Source organism: Neovison vison, chromosome 1, assembly GCF_020171115.1.
Source record: "Neovison vison isolate M4711 chromosome 1, ASM_NN_V1, whole genome shotgun sequence".
In the NCBI taxonomy this organism is placed as follows: Eukaryota; Metazoa; Chordata; class Mammalia; order Carnivora; family Mustelidae; genus Neogale; species Neogale vison.
Genome location: NC_058091.1, coordinates 219,302,208 through 219,319,037, shown reverse-complemented (window position 1 = coordinate 219,319,037; position 16,830 = coordinate 219,302,208). Strand labels below are relative to the sequence as shown.

Sequence of the window (16,830 nt, the reverse complement as noted above, 5' to 3'; positions counted from 1 at the left end):
TCTGTCTGTCAAATAAATAAATAAAATCTTAAAAAAAAAAAGATAGAACTTGCTCAGGCACCTGGCTAGCTCAGTAGAGCATGTGACTCTCGATCTGGGGCTTAAGCCCCATGTTGGGTTTACAGAGTACTAAAAATATATAAACTTAAAAAAAAATAAAACTTGGAGCACCTGGGTGGCTCAGGGGTTTAAGCCTCTGCCTTCGGCTCCGGTCATGATCTCAGGGTCCTGGGATTAGAGCCCTGCATCGGGCTCTCTGCTCAGCAAGGAGCCTGCTTCCCCCTCCCTCTCTGCCTGCCTTTCTGCCTACTTGGGATCTCTCTCTCTGTGTCAAATAAATAAATAAAATCTTAAAAAAAAAATAAAACTTGCGATCTTTTATAGTATCCAATCCCTTTTTAGAGAAAGCTCTAATTTGAATTTCTTATTCAAATAACTGAATATTGAAATAAATTGAGTTTGGAGCTGTTGATCACTTTTATAGACAATGTAGTATTTTCAACATTCTTTTTCTTTTTAAAAAGATTTTGTTGATTTATTTGAGAGCAAATGAGTGGGGGCAGGGGCAGAAGGACAAGGACCCTGAGATCATAACCCAAGCCTAACTGACTGAGCCACCCAGACACCCTTCAACATTTTTTTAAGCTGGAAGTTCAACCAACTGACCTACTCAGGCCACCCCAATAAGTTACATTTTTCTTACAGAAAAGCATTATTCTGGAAAATACCTTCCTGATGTAAAGATTCAGCATCATCTAAAAATCTTTTTATATTTTCCTGGGATTTTCTTATCCTTTGTATTCCCTTCTAAAGCCCAAACCTGAGATAGTCAGTTTTTCCTCAAGTGCTGAACAATTCCCTGGCTTTTAACAGACATTTATATCTCTCTTGGATCCATAGTTTGACTGCTCATTGGAGGACCTGAGGAACATCCACTGTCTAAACGTTCTTATAGTTTATGTGGCAAAGTCAAATTACACAAGCACATTTAAAGTATCTGCTTGGACGAGGTGTACATTATTTCACCAAGGCTCTGTTCACCAAGCCAAACATTACTGTGACAGGAAAGAATACTTCCACAGTAGGGGAGTGCTGGCTTTCAGAATGGGGGAACGAAAATGGGCATCTGAAAAGAATACAGTCCACTACAGTATACGGTCTTGGTCTTAAATATTAACTTCCTTTTTACACATAAAAGACCTCCTTCACCAAGGAGAGCAACTTTTTTTTTTTTTAAGATTTTATTTATTTATTTGATAGAGAGAGATCACAAGTAGGCAGAGAGAGAGAGAGAGAGGAGGAAGCAGGCTCCCTGCTGAGCAGAGAGCCCGATGCGGGACTCGATCCCAGGATCCTGAGATCGTGACCTGAGCCGAAGGCAGCGGCTTAACCCACTGAGCCACCCAGGCGCCCCCCAAGGAGAGTAACTTAAGAGTGTCATCTAATCACAACAGTTTCAAAGTTCAAGATCTCATGATACTCTTTCACATCAGGTCCAAATAATGGCTCTTCCTGATCTAGGGTGCCTGGGTAGCTCAGGGGGTTAAAGCCCCTACCTTCAGGTCAGGTCATGATTCCAGGGTCCTGGGATCCAGTCCCGCATCAGGCTCTCTGCTCAGCAGGGAGCCTGCTTACTCCTCTCTCTCTGCCTGCCTCTCTGCCTACTTGGGATCTCTGTCTCAAATAAATAAATAAAATCCTATTTTTAAAAAAGGCTCTTCCTGATCTGGAGATTAATGAACTGAAAAGATAAATTCTGTTGCTTTACATAGCCAGCATACAATAGTGGACAAGGTTAGCAATTCTGAAATACTGTTTGGTAAATGATAGGAGGTTCTCCTTCCTAGGGAGAGGAAATACATTTTGTTTAGGCACTCTGCTGCTCACTGGACTGCTGCTTACTGCACTTTGCTGCTCACTGGAAGAGGTTCTTCTGTGGTTTCTGACTCTGCCCTTTGGTAAGTTCTCCCTTTCCATGACTAACCTTGGCCATATCTGAAGAGGGCATTTGAGAGCTCAGCATCTTTTTCAATTGGGGACACAAGTATTTTACATCTCAGTCGGTCTTAGATTCTGGGCTGTGGTGCTTTCCTTAGTATATATTTTAATTGTGGTTGTTGGTGGTGATAACAGTTGCTTTGGTTGGTTGGTTCATTTATATCAGAGGTCAGCAAACTATGGTTTACCAGCTGGCTTGTTCTGTAAATAAAGTTTTATTGAAACAAAGACAATACCCATAGATTTATTACATATTAACCAAGGCTGCTTTCCCTCAACACTAGCATATTTAAGTTGAACTGAATGAGAGGTTATATGCACTGGCACCCTATTTTTCTTACAGTCACTGACTTAAACCAGTTGATCTGTAGAAACTTTTCTGTTATGATTCGTCTCATTGCTCCCTAGTAGTTTATATAGCTTGTTTCACGTCTACTTTATTAATTAGAAGTTAGATCTGCTTTATTAAATGTTTCAATTTTTTTTCTAGTTTCAAGTTTTAAAAAAGGTTTTTTAAAGATTTTATTTATTTATTTGACAGAGCAAAAGCAGGGGAGAGAGAGAGTCTGAGGCAGGGGAGGGTCAGAGGGAGAAGAAAACTCCCAGCTGAATGGGGAGCACAATGTGGGACTCCATCCTGGGACTCCATGATCATTACCCCAGCGGAAGGCAGTTGCTTAACCAACTGAGCCACCTAGGTACCCCTAACTCCCAAGTTTTAACAAGATTGTTTATTTTAGGAAGCCACGTGACTTCATATTTGGTTTCAGGTTAAATTTTGGACACTACTTAAATTAGAATCTGGCTATCTGGATAAGGAAATGGCCCTAATTTACTCATAGGCTTATGTGCGAAACACAGGGAACACCACAGACCTTCGTCTGCAAAACTGAACAATGGGAAGCACGTGTGGCAATTCCTAGCCGGAAAGCGGGGCGGGGTGGGGCGGGGTCAGGCGCAGAGGGTGGGTTAGCTCCGCGGTGGAGAACGATCCCACCGGATCGCCAGCTAGTCCCTCCTCCATGACGCCACAGGCAGGGCCCGCCCCCAGCTGCCCTGTTCTCTCTGCGCCTAGCTAGCGCCCCGGAAGCCGCCCCATCCCGGGGTCATGATGGGCAGCAAGATGGCGTCTGCCAGCAGGGTCGTTCAGGTAAGGAAATTTTTGTCGCTTTTTCGCACCGTGGGTGGTAGGGACACTGCTGATTATAGTAAAGGCGTTGGGGAGACAAGGCGGTGGCGGAGGCTGCGCCGTCACCGCGGCCTTGGGTAGCGCCAGCGACGCGGCCGGGGGGTATGTGTGAGAATTGGACCTTGAGCCCACTGGGTTGGGCAGTGAGCCGGGACTATAGCTGAGGCTTCCAGCCATGCTGCAGGACTGCAGTGTATCAGCAGGTAGGCGCAGAACAGCTGCGCCGTCCCCGGACGATACTCTGCCAGGACCTCCGTAGCCCTCTTAGGAGTCAGCGGGCTAGGCTGCCCTGGCAGTAGTCTGGCCAATCGACGTTTAGCATCGTCTGTGATGTCCCGGGATGAGCCAATCGTAAGGAAGGCGGTAACGGCGAGTGGAAGGAAGCGAACCTTGTATCTGACCCGGTGTCCCTTCAAGGTCTTGGGAATAGCCTGAGAACTGGCCTGTGAGCTGCGAACTCACCCCGGGCTTGTCCTCCCCCACCAATCCCAGCATCTAGTTACTGGCTGGGTGGGGGGAATTGAAAGGGGGAAAGATATTATTTAAGTTTATCTGTAATGTTTTACATGCATTAAAACATGTATGGTTGGTGCTTTCCAGGCCTTCGGTTGTCAAGCTTTTTTCCCCTTGAGTTTAAATTGGTAGCTTAGAGGAACTTTGTTAATCCACACATCAATTACAAACTCCTGATAGCTTTTGTATTTGCTTCTCCAGCAGTGATGGCTAAATTAAATAGGAGGGGTAAAGTTAATATATAAAGGGACACAACCTGCACATTTGTGGTGGTTTTACACAGCCTGTTTCCTTGTTTCGGTTTGAAAGATAATCCTAGATCCCAGCCTAGATCCATTGCAAGGAATGATCCTCACTTATTCAGTAGGTAGATACTGAGCATTAACTAATTAAAGATTCTGTGAGGACAAGGAGAACCTCTGACAAAGGACTGGTACCCATAATGTATAACCATACATATCCATAATATATAGTTCAATTTATAAATGGGTTAAAAACTTGAAACTGCACAAAAGAAGATATAAAAATGAGCAATAAGCATGGGAAAAAATGTTCTACTTAATTCTTGCCAGGAAAATACAAATTAAAGCCAGGAAGTGCCACTGCATCTACTAAAGTTATTAAAATTTTAAGAACTGGCAATACCAAGAGATGATATTGTGAAGCACCGGAAACCCTCACTGTTGCTGGTAGAATTATAATTCATATGGCCACTTTGGAAATCTGTTTTGTCAGTCGCTAGTAATTAAACATACCTACCCTGTAACCTAGTAATTTTACTCCTAGGTTTATACCTAAGAGAAATGACTATATATATCTACAAGAAGACATATAAAAATGATGGAATGGCAAGCATATATATTTGATATATTTGGACTAATGTAAGCAACAAGGTGAAAATTTATCATTTACAAAATCATTTTGGCTGCATGAAACATGGGAAGAAGGGTAGTTGGATTAATTCAGGGTTTGAGATTTACAAGTGAGGTGAAGATACACCTCCAGGAAGGAGGATGAGAGTGCTGGTAATAGAATATTGAATGGTCCCTGGGTCCTAGGCTAGAAAAGAAAGGAGGTAAAGTCATGGTGGAACCAGTTGACTGGAAAAGGAACAATCAAGGAAATGTAGGGTTTGATGAAGCTTAGAGTGGAAAGTAACAGAGAAGAGTTATACACTAAAAGGTTGTGGTTGAGGTTAGATTTTAGGGACAATATAGCTCTGAACTCAGTGAAGAATTAAAAGAACTTTCCAGAAGTAAATACTAAAGTAGAAGGAATATAAAGGTAAATAGGCAACTCAGAAGTTTTGTTAAAGGAAATAGTGCATGAAAAGAGGAAAAGGAAAAAAAAAATCACAGAAAAATGAAAAGACTAGACCAATTCAAAGGAAGTCACAGAAGTAGATAAAAACAGGAAGATGCAACTTTTGCATAATAAATAGTCTCTGAAATAGTAAAAGCAAATAGAACAAGTCTCAATATGTATAACTTAATAAAACTTGCCTGATATAAAAGAAGACTTAAATAAAATCTTTAAAAAAATAAAATAAAAGACTTAAAACTATACCTTAGACTTGAGAGAATTAACCAACTGTAGTTGACTAATGGGTATATTCTAGTAGAATCTTGAGGTTTGGTTTGGGTTTTTTTTTTTTTTAAGATTTATGTATTTGAGAGAGAGGGAGCACATGTGTGTAAGCACATAGGGATGGGGGTGGGAAGGCAGAGAGAGAGAGGGAGACAAGTTGACTTACCACGGAGCCAAGAGCCTGATGCACACAGGGCTGGATCTCAGGACCCTGAGGTCATGACGAGCTGAAACCAAGAGTTGGATGCCCCACTGACTAAACCACCCAGGAGCCCCTGGAATCTTTAGATTTTAAAGGAGAAAAAGAAAAAATTTGGGTGATCCAGGCTACAAGACCAAGCACTTAAAAGAGAATGAAAGTTATCAGAGTTTACAACAATAGTAGTTCATAAAGGAGGACATTCGGATAACATATAAGGTAGTTAAGGATGGAAAATATTAACCAGAGATGTATCTAGCTACATTGACCTTCAAGTTGTGAAAGCTAAAAACCCTTCTACACCTTCACTAACTCAGGGAATATTGTTCCCTGCAGCCCTTCCTTCTAGATCTCCCAGAGAATGAAAGACAACTGAGGAATACTTAGTTGTACTCAGAGTTGTTTCAGCATAGGAAATGGATATGAACATTGAATTATGTGACTGTAAGAACAAGACTAAATAATGAAGATACGGTGAAAGACTTGTTGGTAATACTATTGTTCTGACAGTATAGTTCTAATTCAACTTTTAAAATGGAGGAATAAGGGGGAGAGTATACAAAAGCTGGAATACACCTGCCCCTGGTTATTAACTGGTAGTAAAAGATGGGAAGGAAAGCAGAGAAGAGATCACTATCACCTGCTTTCATTCTTTCTCATAGTAATGTACCAATGGGTAGTATCTCAGAAGGTGGCCATTAAGGGTATTATGTAAAGGTAGTAATGTAAATATAAATGCACAAAGGCATAATTTATAATTCTTTCCAAATTAAAAAAAAATACCACAAATGAAAGCAAAGAAAAAGATACGACAAAGGAATTTATATTTAAATAATCATAAAATGATATGACAAAATATACCAAACTTGTGAGTTATATCTGTAAATGTAAATGATCTGGGGCGCCTGGGTGGCTCAGGGGGTTAAAGCCTCTGCCTTTGGCTCAGGTCATGATTCCGGGGTCCTGGGATCGAGCCTGAGCCCCGAGTTGGGCTCTCTGCTCAGCAGGGAGCCTGCTTCCCTTCCTCTTTCTCTCTCTGCCTGCCTCTCTGCCTACTTGTCATCTCTCTCTGTCAAATAAATAAATAAAATCTTAAAAAAAAAACCTATAAAAAAATTACTTTAAACTTGGCTAGCAAATACCTATCCAATGCTATGCTATATATGAGGCATACCTCAAACTAAGAGACTTAGAAAGGTAAAAATTAAAAATTAAAAGCTATTTAATTGAACTGTGACAAAGGAGCAAACACAATAGATGGAGAAGAGATAGTCTTTTCAATAAATGTTGTGGAACAACTGGATATTCACTTGGAAAAAATGAATCTAGACACAGACCTTATACCCTTCACAAAAATTGACTCAAAATGGATCGTAGAATTGTATGTAAAATGTAAAACTGTAAAACTAGAAAATAACATAAAAAATGTAGATGATCTTAGGTTTGCCTGAATTTTTTAATTTTTAATTTATTTTTCTAAAGATTTTATTTATTTTGACAGAGAGAAAGTGAGTGTCCGTGCATGTGAGCATAAGCAGGGGGAAGGGCAGAGGCAGGAGGAGAAGCAGGTTCCCTGCTGAACAGGGAACCCTCTGTAGGACTGGATCCCAGGACCCTAAGTTCATGACCTGAACTGAAGGTAGAGGCGCAATGAAATGAGCCACCCAGGCATCCCTAGATGTGATTTTTTTTTTTGTTTTTAATATTTTATTTATTTATTTGACAGAGAGAGATGACAAGTAGGCAGAGAGGCAGGCCGTGGGTGGGGGGCGAAGCAGGCTCCCCGCTAAGCAGAGAGCCCGATGAGGGGTTTGATCCCAGGGCCCTTGAGATCATGACCTGAGCCAAAGGCAGAGGCTTTAACCCACTGAGCCACCCAGACGCCCCTATATGTGACTTTTTAGATACAACACCAAAGACATGATAACATGAAAAAATAATTGATAAGCTGAATGTCATTCAAATTAAAATCTTGTCTACAAAAGAGAGTTAATTAAGTTAGTGAGATAACAAGCTACAGACAGGGAGAAAATACTTGGAAAAAACAACCAATAAAGGACCATTATCCAGATTATACAAAGAACTCTTAAAACTTAGGGCACCTGGGTGGCTCAATGGGTTAAGCCTCTGCCTTCAGCTCAGGTCACGATCTCAGGGTCCTAGGATCAAGCCCCACATCCGGCTCTCTGCTCAGCGGGAAGCCTGCTTCTTCCTCTCTCTGCCCACCTCTCTGTTTACTTGTAATTTCTCTCTCTGTCAAATAAATAAATAAAATCTTAAAAAAAAAAAAAAAACTCGGGGCGCCTGGGTGGCCCAGTGGGTTAAAGCCTCTGCCTTTGGCTCAGGTCAAGATCAGAGGACCTGATCAAGCCCTGCATCGGGCTTTCTGCTCAGCAGGGAGCCTGCTTCCTCCTCTCTCTCTGCCTGCCTTTCTGCCTACTTGTGATCTCTGTCAAATAAATAAATAAAATCTTTTTAAAAAAGGGGGGGCACCTGGGTGGCTCAGTGGGTTAAAGCCTCTGCCTTCAGCTCAGGTCATGATCCCAGGGTCGTGGGATCGAGCCCCACATCGGGCTCTCTGCTCAGCGGGGAGCCTGCTTCCTCCTTTCTCTCTGCCAGCCTCTCTGCCTACTTGTGATCTCTGTCTGTCAAATAAATGAATAAAATCTTAAAAAAAAAAAAAACTCTTAAAACTTAACACAAGAAAACAACCTGATTTAAAATTGGGTGGGGTGCCTGGTTGCTCATTCCATTAAATGTCTGGCTCTTGATTTTAGCTCAGGTCTTGACAGGGTCCTGAGTTTGGGTTTGAGCCCTGTGCTGGGCTGCGGGGCCCACTTAAAAACAACAACAACAAAATGGCCAAAAGCCCTGAACAGACTCCTCATCAAAGACAGATCACAGGCATATGTAAAGGTGCTCAGTATCATATGTCATCATGGATTTGTGAATTAAAACAGCAAAGAAATATAACTTCATACCTGTTAGAGTGGCCGAAATCCAGAAGAATGTGGATACTGCCAAATGCTGGCAAAGATGTAGAGCACTAGGCAGTCATTCGCTCCTGCTGAGAATGTAATATGGTACGGCCACTTTGGAAGGCAGTTTGGCAGTTTCTTTAAAAACTTGATATACTTTTAACTATATGATAAAAAAATTGCACTTTGCTGGGGCACCTGGGTGGCTCAGTGGGTTGGGCCGCTGCCTTCGGCTCAGGTCATGATCTCACGTCCGGGGATCGAGTCCCGCATCGGGCTTTCTGCTCAGCGGGGAGCCTGCTTCCTCCTCTCTCTCTCTCTGCCTGCCTTTCTGCCTACTTGTGATCTCTCTCTGTCAAATAAATAAATGGAATCTTTAAAAAAAAAAAAAATTGCACTTTGCTGTTTACCCAAATGAGTTGAAAACTTACATCTACATAGAAACCTGCACATGGATATTTATAGCAGCTTTATTCATAATTGTCAAAATTTGGAAGCAACCAAGATATCCTTTAGTAGTAGGTGAATAGATACATAAACTGTGATACATTCAGGCAATGGAATATTATCCAACACTAAAAAGGAATTTGCTGTCAAGCCATGAAAAGACATGGAGGAAACTTACATGCATGTTACTGAATGAAAGAAACTGAAAAGACTACTTTATGATTCCAAATATGTGACCTTCTGGAAGAGAAAACTGGAAACAGTAAAAAGATCAGTGGTTGCCAGGGGTTAGTTAGGGAGGAAGTGATAAATTGCAAAGGGATATGATATCTTAATGTAAAAAATGAAGCCAAAATTGCAAAGAATTATACATGAACAAATGAGTACATATAAAACTGACCAAATCTAAAATAAAATGTATGGACTGTACCAGTGTCGGTTTCCTGGTTTTGATATTGTGCTGTAGTTATGTAAGATACTACTGTAGTAGAAACTGAATGAAGTTACCAGGAATTTCCCTGTACATTTTTTGCAACTTCCTATGATTCCGTAATTACTTCAGAATTGAAAATTAAAAGAAACAATACCATGCAATACCAAATGAAAACAAGACTTTCTTTATAACTGGAACAGTGAAAACTTACCCAACTATGCTTTAAAATCAAGATACAGAGTACTGGGTAGCTCAGTTGTTAAGCATCTACCTTCGGCTCAGGTCATGATCCCAGAGTCCTGGGATGGAGCCCCGCATCAGGCTCCTTCCTCAGCGGAGAGCCTGCTTCTCCCTCTCCCACTCCCCCTGCCTGTGTTTCCTCTGCCTGTGTCTCTCTCTGTCAGATAAATAAATAAAATCTTAAAAAAAAAGATTTTATTTTTTTTTTAAAAAAAAAGATTTTAAAAAATCTTGCTTTTTTTAAAAAAAAAAGATCTTTTTTTTTAAGATTTTATTTATTTATTTGACAGATCACAAGTAGGCAGAGAGGCAGGCAGAGAGAGGGGGAAGCAGGCTCCCTGCTGAGCAGAGAGCCCCATAGGGGGGCTCGATCCCAGGACTCTGGGATCATTACCTGAGCCGGAGGCAGAGGCTTTAATCCACTGAGACACCCAGGCGTCTCTAAATAAAATCTTTAAAAATAAAAATCAAGATGTGTTAAGGGGAAAAAACTGATAATGTGCGCTGTACTGGAAAGGGGAAAAAAAAAAGCTATGTTTACTCATCCAAAAAAATAAAACCCATTCAACTAAAAAAAAACTAGGTAAAAAATTTGCAACAGAAAAAGAGTTTATAAGCATACTATATAAAGAACTTATAAGCATAGAAAAATAGGCAAGAGCTGTGAATATCATCTTCACAGGTAAAGAAATGAAAATGCTCTTAACCATATGAAGAGATGAACAGCCTTACTTATGGTAAGATAGCTGAAAGTGAAAACTACATGGAGATAACATTTTTCCTTACTGAGATTTGATTAAAAATGTACAAGTCAGATAACACAAGTCTGTTGTGAAGGCTGTGTGTAAGCAGGCACTCATTGGTCACTCTAGGATCCAATATGGGAATGTAAAACAGTATAAACTCTGTGAAAGAAAATCTACCAGTACCTCTCAAGATTGGCTTTTTTCTCTTTTGACTCAGCAGTCTCTTTCCTAGGAATCTGTCCCACAGATATACTGGCACAGGTGCCATGGAAACCCAGAGGAGGAGTTTTAAAATCACACTTTTAAAATCAGGAAAGCTTTTTAGAGGGAAGTGATATTTGATTGTTTTAACAGATCAACAAATGAGGGACACCTGGGTGGCTCAGTCTGTTAGGTGTTTGCCTTCAGCTCAGGTCATGATACCAGGGTCTTGGGATCGAACCCTGTGTCAGGCGTCCTTCTCAGCCAGGAGTCTGCTTCTCCTCCCTCTCCTTGTCTCCTTGTTCATGCTCTCTCTCTTTCACTCCCCTTTGCTCTCTCTCAAATAGATAAATCTTAAAACTTAAAAAAAATTAATAAACAGATGAAAGCACTGACTGAAAAATGGAAGCAGGACAGGACTGAGGATAGATTTCCTGGCATGGAACACAAGCTGTGGATTGAATGGGATGAAATGGCATGATGAATAGGGAACAGAAAAGTACTTCAGAATAACCTGCAATAAAAGGTATATAAGGCAGGGGCGCCTGGGTGGCTCAGTGGGTTAAGCCTCTGCGTTTGGCTCGGTCATGATTTCAGGGTCCTGGGATTGAGCCCCACATCAGGCTCTCTGCTCAGCAGGGAGCCTGCTTCCCCTACCCCCGCCTGCCTCTCTGCTTGCTTGTGATCTCTCTCTCTCTGTCAAATAAATAAATAAAATCTCTTAAAAAAAATAATGTATATAAGGCAGTGGTGGGGATTGAGGCTTGAGAGGTAAGTAGATGCCAAATCAGGATGGGCCTGTGAATGACAAATCTAAGTTTGAAGTTTATCTTGAAAGCTGTTGAACATGTTTAAAACTTTTAAATAGGGTATTGAAAATGGATGGATAAAACATTACTTCAGGAAGCTTGGCTATGAAAAGGAAAAATAGTCACTAGAGGGATAATTGGTTTTTTAAAAATTTTTTATTTAAGGGGGGGCACCTGGGTGGTGCAGTGGGTTAAGCCTCTGCCTTCGGCTCGGGTCATGATCTCAGGGTCCAGGGATCGAGCCCCACTTCGGTCATTCTGCTCAGTGGGGGGCCTGCCTCTGCTTACCTCTCTGCCTGCTTGTGATCTCTGTCAAATAAATAATTAAAGTCTTTAAAAAAATTTTATTTTATTTAAGTACAATTGACACACAATGTTACATTAGACTCATCGTTTTTTAGCATGAAAGACTTGTGTGTACCCTTATACTGTGGGAGACAACTCTATTCTAGCATTTTCTTACAGCAGCACAGTTGTGGTGGTTTCAGGCTGGTCCCAACGAACCTATTTACTTCTGTACTCATATAAACTAATATGTACTACATATATACAGTATTTTGCAGATAAACATATCTCACTATCACTAGTTACAGAGCAACTCAGAGATTACTTTAGATGCAAATAGTACTGTTCATTAGAGTCTTAGCATTGTGTGTTCAGAAAATTTAACATTGAAAGATCCATTTAAGTTCCTCTATAGCATTATCTGGAATTCTAGGGATAAAACAGTAATACTCTGCAAATATATTATAAAAACAATATTCTAAAAATATATATTACCGTGGGTATAGCCCTCAGACCAAAAGCGCTAACAAAATGTTTAAATTGTTCTTTGTGGGCTTGGGAATTATAGACAGTGTTTTCTTATTTGTGCTTTTTTCCATTTCTTCCAATTATTTTACACAGAACATGTGTTACTTTTGTAATTTTGAAAAAATACTTTCTTTTAAAAATTTTATTTATTTGTCAGAGAGACAGTGAGAGCACAGGCAGGGGCATGGGGGGCAAAGGGAGAAGCAGTCTCCCCACTGAGCACGGAGTCCAAGGCGGAACTGGATTCATGAACCCTGGGATCATGACCTGAGCTGAAGGCAGATGCTTAACCGACTGAACCACCCAGGCATCCCAGAAAAAGTTGTGTTTTTTTTTAAAGATTTTATTTATTTATTTGTCAGAGAGAGAGGGAGAGAGCGCGAGCACAGGCAGACAGAGAGGCAGGCAGAGGCAGAGGGAGAAGCAGGCTCCCTGCCGAGCAAGGAGCCCGATGTGGGACTCGATCCCAGGACGCTGAGATCATGACCTGAGCCAAAGGCAGCTGCTTAACCAACTGAGCCACCCAGGCATCCCTGAAAAAGTATTTTCTTAATGACCTAATTTTTAGTATGCTTTTTACCCTATTTTACACTGCTAGATATTGACATAGGAAAACAAACTCAATACAAGTCAGGAAACTTCAAATTCTTAGCAGGCAGCAGGGCAATACATGTCAGCAACATAAGATCTTTGTCATCTATTTCATAGGGTTGTTTTTTTTTAAAGATTTTATTTATTTATTTGAGAGAGAGAGCAAGTAAGAGAGAGCATGAGAGGGGAGAAGGTCAGAGGGAGAAGCGGACTCCCTGCGGAGCTGGGAGCCCGATGTGGTACTTGATCCCGGGACTCTGGGATCATGACCTGGGCCGAAGGCAGTTGAACCAGCTAAGCCACCCAGGTGCCTCCATAGGGTTGTTTTGGAGGTCAGTTGGTAGTATAGTAAAATATAAGTAAAGTATAAATATAAAGTATAAAATAAATAATATAAAGTATAGTAAAATACAAGTTAAGTGTAAAGTCCAAAGTTACTATGAAGAGCAGATAAGATAAATTAATAGTTTATAGACCAGCTCTCCTGGTTGGGGAAGAGTAAAATAGTAAGATTTAAAGTTGCTGTGAAATACTAAGTTTATTTTAACAAAGGTATCTGTGAAGCTCAGTAGGTGGTTTCTTTTATAGTTAATAGTTTTAGTGCTTCATCTTTTTTTCCATGTATTTTAATTTTTCCTTTAGGTAGTCAAGCCACATACTCCATTAATAAGATTCCCTGACAGAAGAGACAATCCTAAACCTAATGGTAAGTTACACTTCAAATTTTTAAAATACATATATATGTACAAGCATTTTTATATATGAATATGCTATTATAGGTATTCTTACTCATTTTAAAATCTATGAGACCATTGTAGCTTAGATCACAGTGGTCTGCTAGGTTTTATGCAAGTAGAAATTAACTTCATATTACCTCCATTTAAAAAGGTGGTGACTCAACAGAAATGTCTCTGAATTTTTAAGGATATTGATTTTATATAGGGAAATTTTTGTTCTTTCCTTTCTTCTGTCCTTGAAAAGACTATCCCATGCTTACATTGGAGAGATTGTGAGGAACAGTAGCCATTCCTATATTTTTCTCCCAATTGACCTTCTTTTCTTTCATTCACTCATTTACTCATTCACTCAATAGATGAAGACTGCCTTAGCCCTGAGCAATCATTGCCTATAAAGTAACTCAAGATTCTGAACACGTTGTTCTCCTCTTTTCTGTCCATTTTACCCAGTCCTTTGTCCCTGTTGTTTTTTTTTAATTCCAGTAGAGTTAATTTATAGTGCCCAATATAGTGATTCAACAACTCTATACATTACTCAGTAATCATTATTCTTGTCCCTGTTTTTATTATAAGATATTTGATCTTCAATTCAGGGAGGAGCTTAACAAGTTTTATAAAGGATATATATATATCTCTATATATAGATATGTATCTATGTATATCTGTGTATATCTATCTATATATATATTTTAAAGATTTTATTTATTTGTCAGAGATCACAAGTGGGGGAGTGGGAGAGGGAGAAGCATGCTTCCCACTGTGCAGGGATCCCAGGCCCCTGGGATCATGACCTGAGCCAAAGGCAATTGCTTAACCAACTGAACCATCCAGGCACCCCTTATAGGGATATTTTTAACTATAAATGCCAGCATTTGACAAAATTCAGGTTATGAGATTATCTATATGGGTTGAACTCCATTACCGAGAAGTTTTATTATTTTACAAACTTGTTTTAGTAGTTCATTCGCTTAAGGCTACCTCCTTATTTAAAATGAACTTTACCCAACTAAGTTACTCAGTAATACCTGTTAGAATTACACTTAGCACTTGAAGAATGACTTGCTTACTCAATAATAGATAACTCAAAATAGTATTTTAAGATACCTGAACAATTTATTTCTCTAATTATATATTTTTTTTCAGTATCAGAAGTTTTGAGATCAGCAGGACTACCATCTCACTCTTCTTCAATTTCACAGCATTCTAAAGGAAGTAAATCACCAGATTTGCTGATGCATCAGGGTCCACCGGATACTGCAGAAATAATAAAAACATTACCTCAGAAATACAGAAGGAAACTTGTATCTCAAGAAGAAATTGAATTTATCCAAGTATGCCATTGCTCTTTATTTTAGTACTATCAAAACACATGAACATTTTTGGCTTTTGGAATTTCATAGGCTGATTTTCTTGCTCTTCCATCACCTTGTCATGGTGGGTCAATAACTAAGACCAAGATAGTCAGGCCCGGACTATGAGAAGTAAACCATGTACAAGCCCTCAGTAGAGATACATGAAGGGATATATGTGTGGAAGTATAATATGGAAAGTAGTAATAACCGTAATACATGAAAGAAGCTCAATAGAGTCCTTGGTAACTTTTCAGTGTGAAGGGCTGCTGAGACCAAGAAATTTGAGACCCACCAATCAGGGTCAACCTTGAGTCCTTTCCAGATCAGAAATTGTTTATAACATTGATAGGAGTGCCTAAGAGAAATGAAAAATTGAAATTGTTTTTTTAAACCCTAAAGGTCATTTGCTTAAAGTTGTGTAAATTTGTAAAGTGACCATGAAAACATTTCTTCTGTAAATTTAACACCTAATTTTTTGCTTTGTTTTTTCCTTTTCAGCGTGGAGGTCCGGAATAATCACTGACAGTGTGGCTGCTATTTGTCATCAGACAAAAAAATAGTCTTTACAATAAAGACTGTCCAAAAATCCAAAATGGCACATGAGAAATTATATAGCAAACAACTTGAATACTCTGCAAAAAGAAAAAAAATGAAATATAGAAAATTTAGATGGACAGTTGTATCTTCTAATATATGTATCTTGGTCAGCTTCTGCAAAAGCTTACCTAATTGTTTATATGCTTATTAAAGTATACATTTTTAAATGTTAGCCTATTAATTTACTCTCAGTTATCAAGTATTTCCAGTGTTGGAGCTATTAAAAGTACACAGTATCTAGTAAACTATCACAGGTTTTTATCAGAGAGAATTGCTGCTTGGGGAAGTGATTTTCCTGAAATTGGATGAGGATCAATGAAAGCTGAAAGAATTACTCCATTATTTGTTCTTAGTTTTCCTAACATTTTTTCATTCACAGAGTTACTGGAGTATAACTAGATTAAAAAGCATATCCTACACTAAGTAATAAAAATATAGTCAAGGTAAAACAGGTGACTTTGTGGTATTAAAACTGGGAGTTAAGACAAAAGATTATTTGTAACCTATATTCAGAAGAAAGTGCCAGAGTTTAAAATGGAAAATATGGGATCAAAATAAATATAAACCTAGGAATAGATGTTTGATTAGACATTGCAACTTACTGTATTATTAGGGCTGTTAAGAAAGTCTCATTCTTTGATTACTTTTACTGTTTTGATTGTCATCATATGTGCAAATTCTGAAAACCACTAACTTTCTCAAACTTAAATGTCTGAAAGTCTCATAAAATCAACCTAAATATTTGCCTTATTAAGGCAATTTATGAAATTTTAATAGGGTCTTAGAGTGCCAAGGGCATGTATTATTGTGAAAGTAAAGCCTCACAAAGCTAAATAAATTTTCTTCCATACCTTGAATGATTTCTAGAATATGCTTTAAGGAAGTCATTCCTTTTTTTTTTTTTTTTTAAAGATTTTTTATTTATTTATTTGTCAGAGACAGAGGGAGAGAGAGCGAGCGAGCACAGGCAGACAGAGTGGCAGGCAGAGGCAGAGGGAGAAGCAGGCTCCCTGCCGAGCAAGGAGCCCGATGTGGGACTCGATCCCAGGACTCTGGGATCATGACCTGAGGCGAAGGCAGCTGCTTAACCAACTGAGCCACCCAGGTGTCCCAGTCATTCCTAATGGTAAGGGTAGCTCATGGGTATTAGAGTTGAATTGTTGTTGAGAGTATTGCTCATTTACCTGTAGACTAAGCTTTGTTTTTTTTGTTTCTTTTGTTATTTTTTTGTTTGTCTTTTTGCTATTCCATAGTTTATCTGCTTCTCCTATGAGTTCTCTGTTGTGACCAGTATAAATGTTGCCCAAGTTGAATATGAGATAGGTGTTTGGTACTAGAAATAAGCTGTTCTGGTGACTCAGAAAAACAATGTGATTGATGATTTTTCTGTTATCATTTAA

At 39.4% G+C, this 16,830-nt stretch overlaps 1 protein-coding gene across 1 annotated transcript; it reads left to right on the top strand.

Moving 5' to 3' along the window:
• Nucleotides 1–3,043: 3,043 nt before the first annotated feature.
• Nucleotides 3,044–16,287, top strand: MRPS36 (mitochondrial ribosomal protein S36). Its single transcript, XM_044267792.1, has 4 exons — nt 3,044–3,148; nt 13,387–13,450; nt 14,625–14,812; nt 15,332–16,287. The coding sequence occupies exons 1-4, from the start codon at nt 3,107–3,109 to the stop codon at nt 15,347–15,349; spliced, it is 312 nt and encodes a 103-aa protein (XP_044123727.1). The 5' UTR covers nt 3,044–3,106; the 3' UTR covers nt 15,350–16,287.
• The last annotated feature ends 543 nt before the right edge of the window (nt 16,288–16,830 follow it).